The 20,819-nt window shown below is 39.6% G+C and overlaps 1 protein-coding gene across 3 annotated transcripts in view; it reads left to right on the plus strand.

Moving 5' to 3' along the window:
- Window positions 1–20,819, plus strand: part of IQCM (IQ motif containing M) — a 509,303-nt gene that overhangs the window by 83,068 nt on the left and 405,416 nt on the right. For 2 of the 3 annotated variants that reach the window (XM_059876235.1, XM_059876237.1), the window contains exons 4-5: window positions 3,609–3,691; window positions 7,309–7,576. In XM_059876235.1, coding sequence (XP_059732218.1) covers window positions 3,609–3,691; window positions 7,309–7,576 — 351 coding nt within the window. Of the gene's footprint in view, window positions 1–3,608; window positions 3,692–4,749; window positions 4,898–7,308; window positions 7,577–20,819 lie in introns of all 3 variants that reach the window. The other variant, XM_059876236.1, reaches the window with a different exon arrangement.

Here is a 20,819-nt window from a genome sequence, read left to right on the forward strand (position 1 = left end):
AGCAGAAAATGTCAATGAAATGTGAGTACTCCACTAGGGTGACCAGCCAGCCATACCTCAAAGGAGTCTCCAGAACTCACAAGGACTGTTTAGGAAAAGTAGCAGATGTGTTAAAAACAAAACAAAACAAAACAAAACAAAAAAAACAACAACCCCAAACCAAAAAGCAGCAAGCAATTCTGGAGACCAGCACCTTGTGGGCTTCCAGCATAACTGACTTTAGAAGGCGTTTGGCCTCCCTGTGTCTCAGAGCTTTCCCTGAAAATGAAGATGAGATCATCTCTAAGGTCTTCTGTGGAATGAAAATGCAATAGCTTTTATGAATATACATTTTCACCAAAAACTAATGACTTAATCATTTTACATATTAATATATGAATATTGTTTGTCATGTATGACACATGACAATATTGTAATTATAAGTAGTTGTAGGGGAGTTTTGATTAGTTAGAGGAAGGAAATTAAAGGAGGAAAGGTTATCTTGAGAGGGGAAAAAAAAGGAGGACAGTTTGTGGAGTCACACCTTGGAACAGATCACCGCCTTTGCACTGGGACCTAAGTGGTCTGGTTAGAAGCCCCTTCAAAATAGATTTCAGTTGAAACTTGGTGTAAGAGACAATTTTAATTCCGTAACTCCTATCTCTTTGATGTGAGAATGGTGCATCCTATGACTTTGAATGGTGACATTTATATGAACCATTTTGTGATTTACATGTGACTTTGTGTTCCAATTTATTCGAAGAGTATATCCACTTCTTCACAAGTGTGTGCATGAAGTCTTGACAACTACTTTTGCAAAGAAGAAAAAAATCCATCAATCGTTGTCCTTAGAAATATGTAGGCAGCCCTGAATGTGAGCAGATACAGTAGCAAATGTGGGAGCACAGGGAGATTTGAATTTGGGGATGACTTTACATACTTCCCATGGGTAAGAGAAGGTGGAGGGGAGAAGATAGGGAGCAAAGGGAGATGCCCTTTCTTTAATAACTGCAGGGTGACAGCCTCATCCCAATGATGGGCTATCTTAGTAGATGCTTTCTCTCCTAACCCAGCACTGTTTAAGTGGGTTAAGAGTCTAGCTGTTCCTCCCATTCACTGCTTGAATCTCCCTCCTCAGGATATCACTGCCCCAAAGTAACAGTGGCCAGTGGCCCATGAGTCTGCATGGTGAAAAACAAGGGGAAATTTTGTGAAGGAATAAAGAGTTTACTCCAGTGTTTCATTATGAAATTTTCAAACATATAGCAAGCTTGAAAGCATTTTAAATCAATACCCATAGGCCTACAACCCAGTGCTCACCGTTCATATTTTACGTTATTTGATTCATCACATATTTATCCATCAAGCAACATACATAGCCTTAGTCAGAATTCAATATTTTTAAATAGTTTTCTTTTAATGTAAAATGTACAACAATGAAAAGCAGAGATCTTAATATATATTCACTGAGTTATGATAATGTACCTGTGTAATCTACTGTGTATCAAGATATAGAACATTGTCATCTCCCTGGAAATTTCCTTCATGTCCCTTCTCAGTGAGTCTTGAAGACCACTGTTCTGGGTTTTTCTGCTATATATTAGCTATATTTCCACTAGAACTTTATTTAAATAGAACCATATAGTATTTGCTTTTTTGACATAATGTTTTTGCTTATATAACATAATGATTTTGAGATTCACTCATGTTGTGATGTATGTCAGTAGTTTGATCCTTTTTTGTTGCTCAGTAGTATTTCATTGTATGATATACCAGTTTGTCTGCTGTTCTCTTGTTGATCCCCATCTGGCTGTTTCCAATTTGAGTCTATTAAGAATATAGCTGCTGTGAGCATTCTTGTACAAGTCTTTTGTAAATATGTGTTTCATTCTCTTTGGAAAATACCTAGGAGTGGGATCGCTCAGTCACAGGGAAGGTGTATATTAGGTGTATATAAGAAATTGCCATAGCTTTTCCAAACTGTTTATCCTATTTTGTACTTCCGCTGATGACACATGAGGCTCCAGCAGGTCCACTGCCTCATCAACATTGGCTGTTACCAGTCTGTTTAATTTTAGCCATACTGGTGAGCATGTGGTGGTGTCTGCTATGGTCTCAATGTTTGTGTCCCCCTAAAATTCATATGTTGAAATCCTAATGCACAATGTGATGCTGTTATTAGGGGTTGAGGTTTTGGTGGGAGGTGATTAGGTCATGATGAGTGCTTATATAAAAGAGGCCCTGGGGACCTTCCTACTCCCTTCCACCATGTAACGATACAAGTAGATGTCTTTGACCAGGAAGAGGGCCCTTCCCTGACCATGCTGCCAATCCTGATCTTGGACTTCCAGCCTCCATATAATGGAGAGAAATAAATTCCTGTTGTTTACAAGCTACCTAGTCTCTGATACTTTGTTGTATCAGCCCACATAGACTAAGATAGTATCTTATTATGGTTTTAATCTGCATGAAGATGGAGTTTCTAAATGCTTAAAATTTGAGTAGGTGAAAAGAAGAGAGAGAAAATCTTGATCCTAAGGTTACTTAAAGAGGTATAGTTAAAGAAATGGGGAGCATACTGGCCAGACTGAAAAGCTGATTTGATAAGTAATATATTGAAATTTTTCTGTGTCCAGGATAAGAGAAGAAAGCCAAGAAACACTTATAAACATCAAAATCAGCTAACAGTAAAGGAAATATATAAGGAGGAAATCTTAGACAAGACTAAGTTAAGATGATATATTTTATGTACATGCTATAGAATTCTATACATAGCTCTGGGTAAAATGAATAAGAATCTTAGGAAAATAGTTATCATTATAATGCTACCGACTTGAAGGTACATATATTTTTTATTTCAGTGCTGTTTCTACTCGGAGAAGGCAATGGCACCCCACTCCAGTACTCCTGCCTGGAAAATCCCATGGACAGAGGAGCCTGGAAGGCTGTGGTCCATGGGGTCGCTGAGAGTCAGACACGACTGAGTGACTTCACTTTCATTTTTCACTTTCATGCATTGGAGAAGGCAATGGCAACCCACTCCAGTGTTCTTGCCTGGAGAATCCCAGGGACGGGGGAGCCTGGTGGGCTGCCGTCTATGGGGTCACACAGAGTCGGACACGACTGAAGTGACTTAGCAGTAGCAGCAGCTGTTTCTACTAAATTAACTTAAACTTTTGAGTTTTATTTTTCAGTTATAATGTTATCAAGTTATAAGGTAAATACTCTCGAAGAAATGTACAGTCATATTAATTAGTCATCAGATATAGAAACTTGGATAGACTTACTAATAATTTTCGTATTCAAATCATTTGTGTCTTCTATATTTCAAAGCTTTCAGAGATAAAGGAGATTTCAGTTCTGTGTGTTTTCTTTGGTATCCCTGGACTTAGGATAATCTAACATTCTGACCATTGTAAGCTAATTTAAGTAAAATATTACATTGAAGGAACATTACGTTAACTTTTTTTGCATTATATTATAACATCCACTTATATAATTCACGTTTTATAATATCCTGCAAGATTCATAACTTTCCAAATTTCAGTTTCATAGTTTTGCCATTTTTGGTTAAGAAAGTACATTAATTACATTAAAAAAAGTAAACCATTTCTCTGTTTTTATTTCAGGTTCTATATTAGAGATTCCCAAGCAAGATTTTTTTCAAGAAGCAAAAACTCTCATTGCTCAACATTACAAGAAAATAAATGAGGTTAGTGTTTTGAATTTAGCTAACATCGTATTTTCCAGGAAACTAATAACAATTTTTGTATACTACAACAATTGTTACAAATGATTGCATGAACCCTAATAGATTTTGAACAGAAGAGAAAATGAAATCCTTGCTAGCTATAAAAATTGATTTCATATTGCATTTAAAAATAAAAGATTTTTCAGCTCTACAGGTTACTTAATTACATATATGTTCAGTTTGTACATTTAATTTTTAATGTTTGCTGTTGTTGAATTACAATGGAAGTTTTTGGATTAAATATCTCAAGTAAAGATCCCTCTTTAAACACTGTTGGATGAAGCTAAATTAGAAAACACACTGAGATGTGTCCCTCCTGCGCCGCCAGCAGGACTGTGTACCAGTCTGATTGTTCCTTGAGGGCAGTAGCTGTCTTGTTTGACTGTTGCATCCCTAGCAATGAGTCTTGTGCCTGGCTCGATAAGTAATTGCTTACTGGCATAGACTGGTGGGGAGGAATGAAAGGGAAAGGGGTGGCAAAGAGATAGGAGAAAAGGGTACAGGATAAAATTTTGGAGGAGAGCACCCAGAGAGGAGATGGGAACTTTGGGGAGCAGTGGCTGCTGTGAGGATGGCCCTTTGGGGAGATAGGTGAGAGAAGGAGATCTAGGATGGATTACTGTGTGCCACACTGTTCTCTCTTTTGAATTTTTTTTTTATGTTGGACACATTTTATTTAGTTAGTTTTTAATATTTTTGTTACATTTGGCTGCACTGGGTCTTCCTTGCTGCTCGCGGGCTTTCTCTAGTTGTGGCGAGCAGGGGCTCCTCTTTGTTGCGGAGTGTGGGCTTCTCGTTGCAGCGGCTTCTCTTGCTGTGGATCGTGGGCTCTAGGGCTCACGGGCTTCAGTAGTTGTGGAGCGTGGGTTTAGTTGCTCTGCAGCATGTGGAGTCTTTCCAGACCAGGAATCAAACCTGTGTCTCCTGCATTGGCAGGCTGATTTCTTTTTTTTTTTTAAACTTTTGCTTAACTTTTATTAATAATCACAGTGATATCATTGCTTATTTCAAATACACAGTATGAATTGAGGAATAAACCACAGGAGTTGGAAACACAAACTTCACCTGAAGTGAGCTCAAGCAGTCCTCAGTGGTTCTGAACCATTACAAACTTACTTTTGAAGAAATGCATGTTGCTGAACCTGCATGTTGTTGGGGGCTGTCTATGTAAGTGGGAACTCCCAAAATTAACTTCCATGTACAACAAAATGTTTGTTAAAGGCTAGGTAACAAAATCATGCTAATATGAAAAGTTGTAAAGCAATAAGTTTCTGACATCATTGTTTCTTTGTAAATTTTGTTCACTGAAGAGTCAAGTAGTGTACTATAACACATTTTTTTTTAATATAACTTTTTGTTTTGTCCTGGTGCTTGCAATTGACTTTATCTTCCCCTCACTTTTTTAAAATTTTATTTTATTTTATTTTTTAACTTTACAATATTGTATTGGTTTTGCCATATATCAAAATGAATCCACCACAGGTATACATGTGTTCCCCATCCTGAACTCTCCTCCCTCCCCATACCATCCCTCTGGGTCGTCCCAGTGCACCAGCCCCAAGTGTCCAGTATCATGCATCGAACCTGGACTGGCGACTTGTTTCATATATGATATTATATGTGAAAGAAAAAAAAAAAACCTATACTTTTAAATAAAGATTTTAACTTTTTCCATGTTTCCTGTTGAGGGGGAAGAGGATTATATATTTTTTAAAAATTGTGTTTCTTCTGTATGATAAAGAGAATCAGCTATATGTATACATGTATCCCCTCCTTCTTGAGCTTCTCCCATCCCATCCCCACCTTTGGTCACCACAGAGCACCAAGCTGAGCCCCCTGTGCTATCGAGCACGTTCCGACTAGCCATCTGTTTTACACATGGCAGTACACATCAGTCCTAATCTCCCAACTAATTCCTCCTTGTCTACTCTGTGTCCACCTGTCCGTGCTGTACTTCTGGGTTATTCCTGTCCTGAAAATACGTTCATCTGTACCATTTCCCTAGATTACACATTTGCACATTAATATATTTGTTTTTCTCTTTCTGACTTACTTTTCTCTGTATGACAGATTCTAGTTTCATCCATGTTTCTATAAATGACCCAATATTGTGCATTTTACAACTAAGTAATATTACATTGTATATATGTATCACATCTTTATCCATTCATCTGTCGATGGACATTTAAGTTGCCACCATATGACTCAGCAACTCCACTACAGAGCACAAACTTTGAGAAAACCATAATTCCAAAAGACACATGCACCCCCAGTGTTCATTGCAGCATCATTTAAAATAGCCAGTACATGAAGGGTTATAATTTTTACTCATGCTTGTTTTTAATGGTCCTGAAGGCTGAGACCGACCATAGGTGATTTTAATCTTGTAATCAACATTGTTAACATTGATTACTAATTTTCGCCTCTAATCATTAGAAGTACTTATAAACTGTATGGAGAAGGCAATGGCACCCTACTCCAGTACTCGTGCCTGAAAATCCCATGGACGGAGGGGCCTGGTGGGCTGCAGTCCATGGGGTCGCTGGGAGTCGGGCACGACTGAGCGACTTCCCTTTCACTTTTCACTTTCATGCGTTGGAGAAGGACATGGCAACCCACTCTAGTGTTCTTGCCTGGAGAATCCCAGGGACGGGGGAGCCTGGTGGGGTGCCATCTCTGGGGTTGCACAGAGTCGGACACGACTGAAGTGACTTAGCAGCATAAATTGTATGGATTTCAGTGGTAGGCATGTGAGATGAAAAGTTTACACTCTTCAGAGTTAGACAGCTGTGCCTTAGAACCTTCACCTACTTTTAGAATTTTATCTAACAGGACAATATCCTACCCTTGGTTGCTTGATAAAATGTAATACCATGTACTGAAACTTCCTCATTGGCATTTTGAGTTGGCATCTGTTTACTTTGTCTGAACCTTTTCTTGTAGGGAGGAGAAGAGCCGTAGCTCTATCTATGGGCTAGAGAATTACTAGACTAGAACAATTATAATTGTTTGGATAACTGCCTCTCAGAGACCTGGGACTATATTATTTTCTATTGCTCAGGTAGTCAAAATTAGTAAGCAATTAAGTGATTGCAAGGATCTAAAATACATATCAAATTAGTAATATGCTTTCTTTAAGAACCTATGTCCATGTGTAAGCAGTTATTTCTGATTCAACAGAGAATTTTGAGGATGTTACCATTTTTTTTTCTGACATTTGGAGATTCTCCAAAGATGGTTGAAAATGAATTCTTATTTGTCTATTTGAAAACTTCTATTTTAAAATTGACTTTAAAGCTGTATTAGAAAATGTCACATTTGAGGAAAGCATCACTATTTAAAAATTTATATATATATTTTAAATGGAATGTAACACTTATGTTCATTAAGGGCTTTTAGAGAACTATGAAAGATAACATCTACTTTATCTGAGTATTGTCATGTGCTTTAAGTAAATGTCTTATACAGTAAAGTACTTTGTAAAATATATTTAGTGGATATAATTTTATTAATTTATTACCAAATTTATTACCTAGTTTTATACAGTTAAATTTAATTAAATTTATTTTTGTTTATAGAATAAAGTTCCAGGTACTTCCATAAATGTCTTCAGAAATAAACATCAGAAACCAAAATCTACCAAATTCATACCTTTGGAGATCAAAAAAAAGGAAACACTTGATGCGGTCCAAGAACTTCAGGCAGCATACAAAAGGATTTGTTTTCCCAAGGACCGTTCCAAAAGTGGACCTTCTGAGGAGCCTCCACAACGGACTGCTTTCAGTGAGCCACACATTTTTAATATAAAAAAGAAACACAAGGAGCCTATAGATCTAATTGTGAAAGGTAAGTTTTTTGGTGGAGCAAAGAAGTTCAGCAAGCCATCAGGCAGAATTATTTGCTTATGGTGTGCTTGTAATGAAATTTCTACCTTTAAACAAAACCCCACATTTTAAATGCTAGCAGTGAAAGGTAGGGAGGCATGTTTGGAAGAGCTGCTAACCTCTGAGAGCCACCAGAAGGTGAAAAGAAGGCATCCTCATGGAAAGAGGAATGCAGAGGAACAGAATGGGTTGACCACTTCTTCCAGTAGACACAGTTCCTAGAGCAGGCAGAGGCTCATGGCTCTGGGGTCTGTTGTTGAGCGGGGTAGCTAGCGTAGGTGAGCTATTCATGAGGCTGTTACCCCAAGACCGTAAAAGGATTTGGGGGAGGTATAGAGTTTCCTTTAGGACCTATTGTGGTAAAGGTTTCTTCTTTATCAGGATTTCAGTAAAGTGGAACCTGGAGGTCTATTTAAGCAGAGTAATACTGTTTTCTGAGACTAATGTGTTTTCCTGGCCAGAATAAATGACCTCTCAAAATACATTTCTAGTTATAAACTTTCATAACTTCATCTACATTTCCCTGTTTTGTTATTGCTTACTATGTTATTCATTCATTTGAATTTTTTTCACTCAGTGAGTGCCTTTCTGTGTCAGGCAGTGTGTTAGGAGTTGGAAACACAAAGCTTAAAAGGCTCAGAGAGTAGTGGTGGGGACAAATACTTGGGTAATTTCTTATTCTGACAACTGCTGGCATACAGTTGGTGCAAGTGATTATGGAGACAGTGAGGAGTAACCAACCAGATGCCAGAGGGAAAATTTCTCAGACGAGATCTCATTAGAAATGGGTTTTAAGGAGAAGTTCATTAAAGGTAAGTGGGAACAGGAGAGGCCATTTGCATCAGTGGAAGAGCCAAAGGACAAAAGAAAGTGCTATGTCTTGGGGAAGGAGAGATTTGGTAAGAAATGAAGTTGCGGAGATGGGTGAGACTAGGTTTTGATGTGATTATAATAGCAGACCCAGGAGTTGACTCATGTGTATTTGAGAGCCAATGATGATATTAAAGCTGGGAGATGGGGAAGGAGTGAAGTATGACTACTTCTTTCTGTCAAGAAAAATAAAACTGGCAGTAGAGCCTGTAGAGTGAATGGTGGCAGAGAGAGATGAGAGGAGGCTGCCCAGGAAAGAGATGGTCCACGTAAGAGATGGCAGGGCCTAAAGTAGGGCAGGAGTGAAGCATGAAGTGTCCAGGGATTTATTGCAGTGTTTCTCAGTGTAGTGTTCAGAACACTAGTCCTGAGTGATTCACCTTGACACAAGGGTTCTTTGTTTAGATAAGTTTGAAAAATGCATTTACTTCTTGGAGATTCATATTGAAGATTAAAATATTGAAAGCTCTAAGAAATACTACAGGAAAGAAATCTGTTTAATGTTTTTAACCTGCCTATCACCAATTTGTTTAACCAAAGAATTCCCCAAGAAAGATACTTAGGTTTCTAGATGGGAAACTCAACAGGTATCATTAAGGGAATTCAGAGGGAAAAACAGATTTAGGGCAGGTGGAGACAGGAATGGGAAAGATAACCAATTCATTTGTGCTGCTAAGTCATTTCAGTCGTGTCCAACTCTGTGTGACCCCATAGACGGCAGCCCACTAGGCTCCCCCATCCCTGGGATTCTCCAGGCGAGAACACTGGTTGCCATTTCCTTCTCCAATGTATGGAAGTGAAAAGTGAAAGTGAAGTCACTCAGTTGTGTCTGACTTTTAGCAACTCCATGGACTGTAGCCTACCAGGCTCCTCCACTCATGGGATTTTACAGGCAAGAGTACTGGAGTAGGGTGCCATTGCCTTCTCGAATTCAGTTGTAGACCTGTTCAATAGACATGCATTGGGAGATAAACAGTTGGAGGCTGGAAATGGAGCTACTTAGAAAGAACCAGGTTAAGACTGAAGGTTTATGTTGGGGATCGCTGCCATACATGAACCATTGTGGGGTTCATGCACTGTTCAACCAACATTTATTTACTCTGGGAGAGATATAGAGATAAAAGATGTTACTTGCCCTCAAGAATTTCTAATTTCATATATGTAATTTGTGTGCAGTTGGATGAAGGAGGATAAATAGGTGATTATAAGTGTAGTATGACTGACTGTCATAAAAACCAGTGCTACTGTTTGAAGTCAATTGGAAATATACCTGATTCAGATTTAGTAATAGGGATGGATTCCCAGGAGATTTAAAGTCTGATAAATTTTGAAGGATGAACAAGTGTTAACTCAAGAAGGAAGAAAGGCACGATGAGAGTCAAGCATCTGCATCATACTGAGTATCTGAGAAAGTGATGGTAAGGTACTTGAGGGAACTAAAATAATTATAAATAACTGATATGAGGCGTGGGGATCATACTGAGTATCTGAGAAAGTGATGATAATGTACTTGAGGGAACTAAAATAATTATAAATAACTGATATGAGGCGTGGGCACTTAGAGATGAGACCAGCAGAACGTTGAAATTTAACCTAAAAGTAATCCAGATGTTTTACCCAACAGTTGCAGTGATCACATTTGCATTTGAGAACATATCGTGGCAGTAGAGGTGAGGTGGGATGAATTTTGAAGACACGGAGACCAATGAGGAGATAGTAATTCTCATAAGCAAGGATGACTTGTATTACATTAGTGGCATTGGGGATAGAAGTGAGGGGAGAGATTTTAGACATATTTGAGAAGTAGAGTTATCTAGATTTGGTCAACAATAAGGTGGAACATCAGACATAGAGAAAGGTTGTGGGATTCATGGGCTTAGTGATACTAAGCGGCACCATGGAAACAGATTGAATTAAAGAGTTGGAGATGCATTCTTATGTAATGGTGAAATTGCCGCCAGCAACAAGTTGAAATCTAAACTGTGTACATCCCGAGCTTTGTAGCTCTAGGTGAAGAAGTTGGGAGGAAATAGCATTACTAAAATGTGTTGGTGGTTTTGGTTGCCTTTGGGAAGTTTTTATTATAAAAGAGAGATGAACTAAGAAAACGATTGGCTGGTTTGCAAGTAGAAATGAAAGTGCATAGAGAGGCACCAAGTATTTGGGTCCTTGGTTTTGAGAAAGTACATACTAAGATTTATCATTGTAGCAAAAATCAGATAATGATATGTTTTTACCAACCCAGGCCATTGTTGCAGGTAATCCAAAGGCACTAACTATTAGGTTGAGAGACTAAAGCAGGAGATAGAGAAGTGAAGATACAAGGGAGATTTTAAAACTATGTCTAAAAAAAGAGCTTTGAATGCGGTTATTGGTGTGCAGAATTGGATGAAAATAGGTTAAAATACTACCAAATATTTTAGAGAATTTCATTGCTGAAGAAACCATGAACCTTGGTTTAATTGAATATTCAAGAGTAAACCAGCCTGGCTTTATCTGGAAGTGTATCACAAAAGCTATACAGTCTCCAAGGAGAATAACAGCAATGCGTGGCCCAGGAGCAGAGAAAAACTTCCCAGAGTGGATCCAGGGGGCACTAAGGAGATGAACAAGGGGGTGCCTCTCAGAACAGGATCCTTGTCTGCTCAGGGGACTTCTCAGCGCCTCCCCAGCAGGATTCTATAACTTTCTTTGGCCTAATGATTGCTCCACTGCTGCATTTTATGTGCTTCCGGGGAAAGGTGGAAATAATTTATGAATTTGGTACACATTGTTCCTAGACCAGAAGGAGCCACATCTGGGCCTGATGGAGAAGGTTACAAACAGCCAGAGATCCTGGGCTCTGAGCTGGATGCAGTGCTTTGGTGGAACTCTGGGTTGTCTCCTTTGTGTCCTGTCAAGGTATAAAAATGAATGGATATTTGATGTACAAAAGGACAGACTATGTGGAGACTGGCTAGATGCTTATTATATCCTTTTTTTCCTGAGTAGTTGGCTTTGATACACTCCTCACTTCCCTTGTAGTTAGGAGGAGCTATCTGATTGAGATTTGGCTCAATGGATTATAGCTGGAAGTGCTGCACATCCATAAAAAATGTCTCTCTGGTGTTTGTCTCTCAACACGACTCCCCCCATTTTCAAGCATAAGGTCTCTTTTTCAACATTCTTAAAACAATTTCAGTTTCATTCATGGGAGAGTGATCAAAGTGCTTTTAGTATCTGTTGATCAAAAAGCTTTTCCTCAGACATGGAGTAAATATACAGACGTTGATGAGTGAGAAAAAAATGATCATAACTTGTTCCCTCACAGAACTTGTAGTCTAGAAAAACAGATATTAATTAAATTGTCACCTGTATTTGGATTGAGAGTATACAACACGTGAATTGGACCAGGTCTGGGGATCAACAAAGGCATCCTAGAGGAAATGTCATTTGAACTAAGGTATGAGAAATGGGAAAGAATTTCTCAGACAAGGAGTAATTCCTGCTTGGACTTCTGGGTCTATATGCAATGGCCCAAGTGAGGGAAACGCAGAAGTGCTTTCAAAAAGTGCAGAAAGAATAGCCACACCTATTCTCTATAGTGGAACTATGAGGAACTATTTTCGTCATAGTTCCAATGAGGAGCTGAAGAGAGGTCAGCCGCAGCTGTCAGAACCTTGTCAGTGACGTGCTAGGAAATGTTCAGCAACTGGTGTTGGGGAGGAGGGAGGAAGCTCCATGTGCAGCTTTTGCCCATTTCCACGGGTAAGTACTCTCACGTGGCCAGTTTCAAGCCACTGATGTGATACCACTGATCACGGGAGTCGGGACGAGATGCACACTGTTTGCTCTCTGGAGTATTTCTGGCAAACCCTGTTCACATAGTCTGAGCTCCTCTGGGCTCACTTCCTGTGTCCACCCCTGCTGTGGTGAGGTTCTTGCCCCAGGCTTCCCCAGCGCCTTCCTGGCTTGAGACACCTACAAGAATGGGCTCACCTGTCACACAGGAGGAGCTGGGAAGGGAGGGTGAGGGCCGGTGGATAAACACTTCCTCCTTTCTTTGCCAGGGCAGAAGAGTCTGCCCTGTCTCAGTTACATTCTGTAAACCTTCTCAGAAGGTCCCAAATAATTAAGCACCCAGATTCTTCTTGTGGTTGTCAACTCAGAAAAGGATTCTTACATTAGTTCTCCTTTTTTTCCTCCCCCTCACCCCCACTTTTCATTCCTGATCCCTGAACTTACATCCTTAAAATGATCTCTTAAAAATATTTTGTTGGCAAGTTGTTAGTACTTGTCAAAAGATTAGGGGTGGAGTGTGAGGGAAAGAAAAATGAAGGACGGGTGATTCTTAGGCTTTAGGCTTGATGAACTGAAAGATAAGAATCGCCATTTTCTGAGATGGGGGGAGAGAGAGATGTAGTTTTGGAACAGGCAGAAACCCAGAGTTGAGATTTAGGCACGTTATGTTGAGGTTCTTAGTGTACACATATATAAATGAAAATGTCCAATAGACTAGCCTACTGTGCTCTAGACTACTGTCTAATAAAGAGTCTGTTATGTAATTGTGGGTGCATAAGAAAGATTCCCTGGTGGCTCAGAGGTTAAAGCATGTGCCTGCAATGTGGGAGACCTGGGTTCCATCCCTGGGTCAGGAAGATACCCTGGAGAAGGAAATGGCAACCCACTCCAGTATTCTTGTCTGGAGAATCCCATGGACAGAGGAGCCTGGTGGGCTACAGTCCACAGGGTCACAAAGAGTCGGACACAACTCAGAGACTTCATTTTCACTTTCCAAGAAAGATTGGAGTCATTAACGTGGAGATCTATGTCCAATAGAAATATAATAAGAGCTACAAAAGTTGTAATTGAAAATTTCCTTGGGGCCACATTAAAAAGTAAAAAAGAAGCAGGTAAAACTAATTTCAATAATAGATTTATTTAACCTAATATATCAAAATATGATCATTTAATAGTTAACATAAAAATTATTAAGGAGATATTTTGCTTTTTTTTTAACCCCAATTCTCCCAAATCCAGTGTGTGTTATAGAAATTGGATTAACCACATTTTAGTTACTCAGTAGATACAGATGATGAGTGGCTCCTGCATTGGACAATAGAGGTGTAGATTTTATTTGTAATCATAGACTTAGAGACATCATCTAAGAAGTAAATGTAGGTAAAGAAAAAAAAAATCCAAGGACTAAGTCCTGGCAGTTTCCAGTATTTGGAGATCAGGAAGAGGAGTACCCAGCAAAGAAGTGGGAATGAACAGCTAGGAGGGAGGTCAGAGAGTGTGAAATATGTTACTCATGGTTCAGTCAGGGAGGAGGAAGGCTTAGACAGGAGGAGCAAAGGAAGAATAGTCCTCAGGATCTCTTAGAGAAGGTGAGTACGCCTTCCTTATGATGGTCTCTTTGGGGGATTGTCCTTTTTAGTTACTGTCCAGTTGTTCAGTCGTGTCCAGTTCTTTGCGATTCCATGAACGGCAGCATGCCAGGCTTCCCTGTCCTTCACTATCTGCTGGAGTTGAGTCAGTGATGCCATCCAACCATCTCATCCTCTGCTGCCCCCTTCTCCTCCTGCCCTCAATCTTTCCCAACATCAGCATCTTTTCCAATGAGTCAGCTCTTCGTATCAGGTGGCCAAAGTGTTGGAGTTTCAGCTTTAGCATCAGTCCTCGAATGAATATTCAGGGTTGATTTCTTTTAGGATGGACTGGTTGTCATCATGAGGTCAAGTTTTTGAGGGATGGAGAGTGTGAGAAAGAAGTGAAGGAGGACACTGGTCCTCTTGACTTTTTATTGCAGGCTATGGTGAAATCAGAGACATTTTACTAGGAAAGTCTGCATGTGTCCCACCATACAGCTGTGAAGTGCTGATCTCAGAGTTTATATTTGAATTAAAATTGCAATCTATTTCTCCAGGTTCTTATCTCAAAAATGTATATTAAGTCTGTAACTTGGATCTATTTTTTAAAACACATTCCCAATATTCACTTCGATGTGAATGGATGCATGATGGAAGATATCAGTCACATTAATTCTAGAACTTGATTAAAGTTTGTGAGATTAGAAAGAAAAGTGAGTCCTGTGTGTGGCGTCTGTGTGCCTTTCACTCATGCTGCACTGAAGAATTCGGTTGCGTTACCTTCGATAAGCTGAACATCTTATGTGAGGACAGGCCACACATCCCTTGAATTTGATCCAAGGATATCAACTTTAAAAATACACTGCAGCAATTATAATATCACATATCTTTAGTAAATATGTTCCCTGTGCTTGCTTGTACTGCATGCTTGTATTTTTCTTAATAGAGCAAAATAAAAAATATGAAATGATTTTCTTTATGAGCACATAGATACTCTATAGTACTGCTTAACCAGTTTCTGTTGTCATACTGCCAGCAGCTTATGGGTCTTGATAGTTAAAAGTCACATGTAAAAGTCAGTTTTTTTTTAATGTAAATATAGTTACCATATATTACATTATATTCATCTGCTTACGCATTCCCTTGGGAGCAAAAAATACTGAGGTCTAATTTGAGTCATTTAAATTTGAAAACAGATTTCAGTTAATCTCAGTAAGATTTCATGATATTCATGTCAAACAAGTATATTTAGGGAACATTGCGTTGTTCCTTAGCCAACTTGGAAAGGAATAGATGTGTGTGTGTGCATGTGTGTGTTCTTTGGTCAGATCGCAAATCTATTCCTTTAAATATAAAATGAAGGCATAGTAAATTTTGATAGTGCTTTAAAATAAAATTCTCCTAAGGCTAGAAAGTACTGGAGAAAACCATAAGGGAAAGTGACTTAGTGTCATATTTGTTTGCCCGTAGTGGTGACAAATTACCAAACAGTATTTTGATCAACAATGTTTATGGTATCTTTTATTTTGTATTTTGATGATTTTAAGTATACATAGAATGTTAACAAATACATTAAAACTGGATTTTTTTACGTGTTCCCACAAAATTATTTGGAGGAACTGAAGACCAGGTTCCATAACAATTTATAAGAAACGTGGAAACTAGAGACTTTTTTAATGAAGTGGAAAATTAAATTGAATTTGGTATTACAAAATAATTTGATTTTGGAAGCTTTGAAACTTGAAATATACTAGTCTTCCTCCCTGTATAAAAACAGACTCAGTAATTTCTAAATGAGGGAATAAATTTGGATAATATCTTTAGAGAGCATTATACAGAGCATTTTGTAAGTATTTCTTTGCTTCTCTTAGTTTCTTCCTGCCTCAGATATCTATGCTTCTTCCATTTCTTGTCAGGAATTTTCTTTTGCTTGTCTATGCTATTGAAGAAAGAAGTTCAACAGAATTCTTAATATTAGCAAATGAGTATAATTATATAATTGTGCAACCAATGTCTTGATCACAGTCCATTCTAACTTATGCTTTTTCTCTTTGGATTGGCCTGGTGAGCTCTGAAATGGAAAGGTGCAGGATAGATTCCTAAAGTAAGACAAAAGACTTACTCCATGCCTCTGGAGTAACATGGCTTACCACATTGAAATAGCCACAGTTCATAACTTTTAATAAGTTAATAGCATATTACTAAGAGAATTATTAAAACATTATAAAGGATTTAGAGACAGTAGAAATGTATTTTTCTAGACATCTACCTCCTACTAATTTTCTTACGAGTCCAGAGGACAACTTAGGGAGACCAGAAATCTTAGGCTACAGTAGTGACTTTCAGAAATTTTCTGATTAAGTACATTTGTTCCATGTTTTGCATTTGACAAGGAACATAGGCAGAGAAGAGTTCAGAGGCTAGTGACCTATTTTCCAGTGGGCTAAGCTTCCCAGGTGGCACTGGTGGTAAAGAACCGCTTGCCAATGCAGGAGACTTAAGAGACAATCCCTGGGTCAGGGAGATCCCCTGGAGAAGGAAATGGCAAACCACTCTAGTATTCTTGCCTGGAGAATCTCATGGACAGAGGAGCCTGGTGGGCTATAGTCCATGGGTTGCAAAGAGTTGGACACGACTGAAGTGACTTAGCATACCTGGGGTCCTCCCTAGGTCATTGTACATAAAGTTTTGTGTACAAGTAAATAATGCCAGCTTCTCTGAGGAAGTACAGTGAGAGCAGTTCATGGCATCCTAGAAATGGTTTCCTATTTGTAGTGAAATCCTCCTTCGGTAGACATTCGTCTTTTTGGGCCTCTTGACATCCTTTAAATTGACCTCTGGTAGCAGAACTCTGATTTGGCTTTGGAGAAATGCCCCTTGCATTACAAGTTTGTGCAGGGTGGGGAAGTGTCCCTCTGCCCTCTAACTCCAGAGCTGGCATGTGATTCGGGCACAGCCAGTGAGAAGAACTGATTCTCCTGGCCGCAGGGAGAGGTAGAGTGATTGGATTTAAATCAGCATGGATGATAAGAGCTTGAGGTACTTGAGAAAACAGCAAGGAATTCTAGAATAAAGTCAGTATGGAAGAATGAGCTGAATGATGCAGAGACATCAAATCCTGATGACACTGTTTGAGCCTCTTATCCAAGCTTTGCTGAAAACAAATGTTACTTGGATTTTTCAGTTTGTATAAATTTGTGATTTCTTCCCTTTTGACAAAGCAGCATAGTTTAGTGACTCCATGGGACATAGGAGTTCAATGACCTAGATTAAAATCTCAGCTTTCAAAAAGTAAAGATGGCGGAAGAGTAGGTAGATGTGGAGTACATCTCTCTCCATGGATACATCAGGAATACACCTTCAGACACAGAAGTGCATGCAGAGCAGACAGGAGTACCTGATCAGTAGAAAAGAATATATGCTGCTGCTAAGTCACTTCAGTCGTGTCCGACTCTGTGCGATCCCATAGATGGCAGCCCACCAGGCTTCCCTGTTCCTGGGATTCTCCAGGCAAGAACACTGGAGTGGGTTGCCATTTCCTTCTCCAATGCATGAAAGTGAAAAGTGAAAGGGAAGTCGCTCAGTTGTGTCTGACTCTTCTCGACCTCATGGACTGCAGCCTACCAGGCTCCTCCATCCATGGGATTTTCCAGGCAAGAGTACTGGAGTGGGGTGCCATTGCCTTCGTAGGATGAAGGAACTAGGGGAAAAAAATGGGAGTGTTAATAGGACTGGACCTGCCCTTGACAGGTAGGGGAACTGAAGGAGGGCTCTGATCTCCACATCATGCCAGCATGGGCAGCTGAGCAATAGAGAGGCTGGTCCATCAAGTGCCTGATGCACTGAACTACAGAGCAGGACTGCACCCAGGATGCTCCTTTCAGTGACTGATGCATTGATCTACAGAGTAAGACCCACCCAGGGTGCTCCTTTCAGTGACTGATGTGCTGATCTACAGAGTAAGACCTCAGCCAGGGGGGCCCCTCTATGTGCCTAATGTGCCAAGCAACAGAGAAAGACCCCAGGCAAGGGAGTCCTCTAAGTGCCTGAATTGCCTATTCTACAGAGAAAGACCAGCCAAAGGGATCTTCTGATCACCAGGTACAAGAGGCTCGAAAAAAGACACTGATAGGGCCATAACTCCTGCAGCAGAGGCAGTCCGTGTCCCTGCACACTTGGCACCACCAGGGTCCCCGCAAGCCAAGCAGCTGTGCCACCTTCACACTCAACACTCACTGGGGCAGAGCTGCCACAGACAAAAAAATGTCTTGCATCTATGCGCGCAGTTGTGTCTGACTCTTTGCAACCCTGTAGACTGTGGCCTGACAAGCTTCTCTGTCAAGGAGGGGGGTTTTCCAGGCAACTATACTGGAGTGTATTGGCCAATACTGGTTGCCATACCCTTCTAGAGGACTGTATTTCCTGCTGCCCTAGCTGCCAGGCTCCCTGAGTACCTGGTGCTGCCAGAACCCCTGAAACCCAAGCAGCTGCACCACCTCCTCACCTGGCCCTCACAGGGGCAAACCCAAGACCTCCAGGGCAGCCTCAGGAGCAAACCCCAGTGGACAACCCACAGGTAGAGGTGGAAATTAAACCACAATTGAAAACCAGGGGCAGTGTTGCTAAGGAAGAAGACCCAAAACCTTCCCACTAGCTGTACAATTAAATTGCAGATTAAATCCACATGATCAACTAGGCAGACTCTGTGTCTATGGAAGGCCACTAAGAGCTCCCACAAAAGAAAACACACTAGATCTGATAGCTGTGGGGGCAAGAACACACAGGAGTAGGACCAGATTAGAATCTGAGCTGCCCCTACAACAGGTCCAGAGATCAGCACAGTGTTGGAGGGCATCCTAGGGAGGTAAGGTGGACTGTGACTCCCAGGGAGGGAAGGACTCTCACAGCAGTGACTTAAGAAAAACATTTATTATTCTTATCTTTTGACTTGTTCTGTAGATCCTTTTGGATTCTTTTTTCCTTTTTGTGATTTCCTTTTTCCCCCTCTGTTGTAGTTGTCAATTTTATTGGCACTAAGAAATCCAATTAAGGTTTTGAGCTTTTTTTTTTTTTTTTCCTCAGTCACATTTCTTATTATTGTTATAAACCTCTGCCTCTGTGTTGGGCTTTTATAGTTCTGTGGAGTTTTCCTTTTTTTCTTTTTTCTTTCTTCTTCCATTTTTTTCTTTTCTCTTTTTTATAGTTTTAATTTTTTTAAACCTATTATGTTTTTCTACATTTATTCCTTTGTTTGCCTTTCCTACTGTTCTTTCCCCCTTGCAGTTAATCTTTAATGTACATAAGTCTTCTTCATCTACCTCTATTTAACTTTGCAAATCCATTCTTTCTTTCCTTTCCTCTCAACATATTTGTTAGTTTTATCTTCATTGCTTTATTCCCTACTTGGCACCTTGCTTTAGTTTTGTTTTCCAGTTTGTGCTTTAGTTAGTTTTGTTCTTAACTAGTAAATATAATTTTTGATTTCCTTTGTTCACCAGGTCAATCTACTGTACTTTATTTTTGTTGGACTGTTTTGACTTTGCTCATGGATGTATATGTATATGTGTATATTCCATTATTTTAGTTATTATTTGCCTGATTTTGTAACAGCCATTTGTCTGGCGTTCCTCTTTGGCTTCTCATTTTTAGATTTATTTTAATCTCAATGCCATAACAAACCACTTGTGGAATCTTCACTCCTGACCAGAGATTAAGCTCTGAGCCTTTGGAGTCAGAGTACTGACTCCAAGACCCTAGACTACCAGATTATTACCTCTAGGGAGTATCAAATAGTGAGAATTCACACAAAGGAAACTACTTGAATACAAGACCCAGCACCACTCAACCACTTAGAACCTTGTGCAGGACGCCTCATCTAAACAACAAACAAAACAAAAATACAAACCCAGCCATCAGCAGACAGGATCACCACCTCCCTCAGCCTTGTCCATCTGAGGAAAAACAAACAAACAAATAAAAACTCAGCAAATCTCACCCTATAAGAAGCTCACACAAACCACTGGACCAACCTTAGGAGGGCAGAAACCAAAAGGAAGAAAGAATTCAACCTTCTTCAAGGAAAGAATCCAACTTTTCTTAAAGCCTGGGAAAAGGAGACCTCAAACACAATAAGTTAAAAAAAAATAATGAAAAGGCAGAGAAATACTACACAAATGAAGGAACAAACTAGAAACACAGAAGTCCAAATAAATGAAGAGGAAATAGGCTAACTACCTGAGAAAGAATTCAGAATAATTATAGTAAAGATGATCAAAAAACCTTGAAAACAAAATGGATAAAATGCCAGAATCAGTTAACAAAGACCTAGAAGAATTAAAGAATAAACATACAGAGACAAACAACACAATTACTGAGATTAAAGTTACTTTAGAAGGACTCAATAGCAGAATATCTGAAGCAGAAGGATGAATCATTGAGCTGGAAGATAAAATGGTGGAAATAACTTCTAAAGAGCAGAATAAAGTAAAAAGAACGAAGAGTACTGAGGACAGTCTCAGAGACCTCTGAGACAATATCAAATGCACCAACATTTGAATTATAGGGGTCCCAGAAAGGAAGAGGTAAAGAAAGGGTGTGAGGAAATTTTTTTTAAATTTTATTTTATTTTTAAACTTTACAATATTGTATTGGTTCTGCCATATATCGAAATGAATCCACCACAGGCATACACGTGTTCCCCATCCTGAACCCTCCTCCCTCCTCTCTCCCCATACCATCCCTCTGGGTCGTCCCAGTGCACCAGTATCGTGCATCGAACCTGGACTGGCAACTCGTTTCATATATGATATTATAAATATTTCAATGCCATTCTCCCAAATCATCTCACCCTCTCCCTCTCCCACAGATTCCATAAGACTGTTCTATGAGGAAATTTTTGAAGAGATTATAGCTGAAAATTCCCCAACATGGAAAAGGAAATATTCAATCAAGTCCAAGAGGCTCAAAGAGTCCCATACAGGATAC

Source organism: Bos taurus, chromosome 17 (assembly GCF_002263795.3).
Source record: "Bos taurus isolate L1 Dominette 01449 registration number 42190680 breed Hereford chromosome 17, ARS-UCD2.0, whole genome shotgun sequence".
Taxonomy (NCBI): domain Eukaryota; kingdom Metazoa; phylum Chordata; class Mammalia; order Artiodactyla; family Bovidae; genus Bos; species Bos taurus.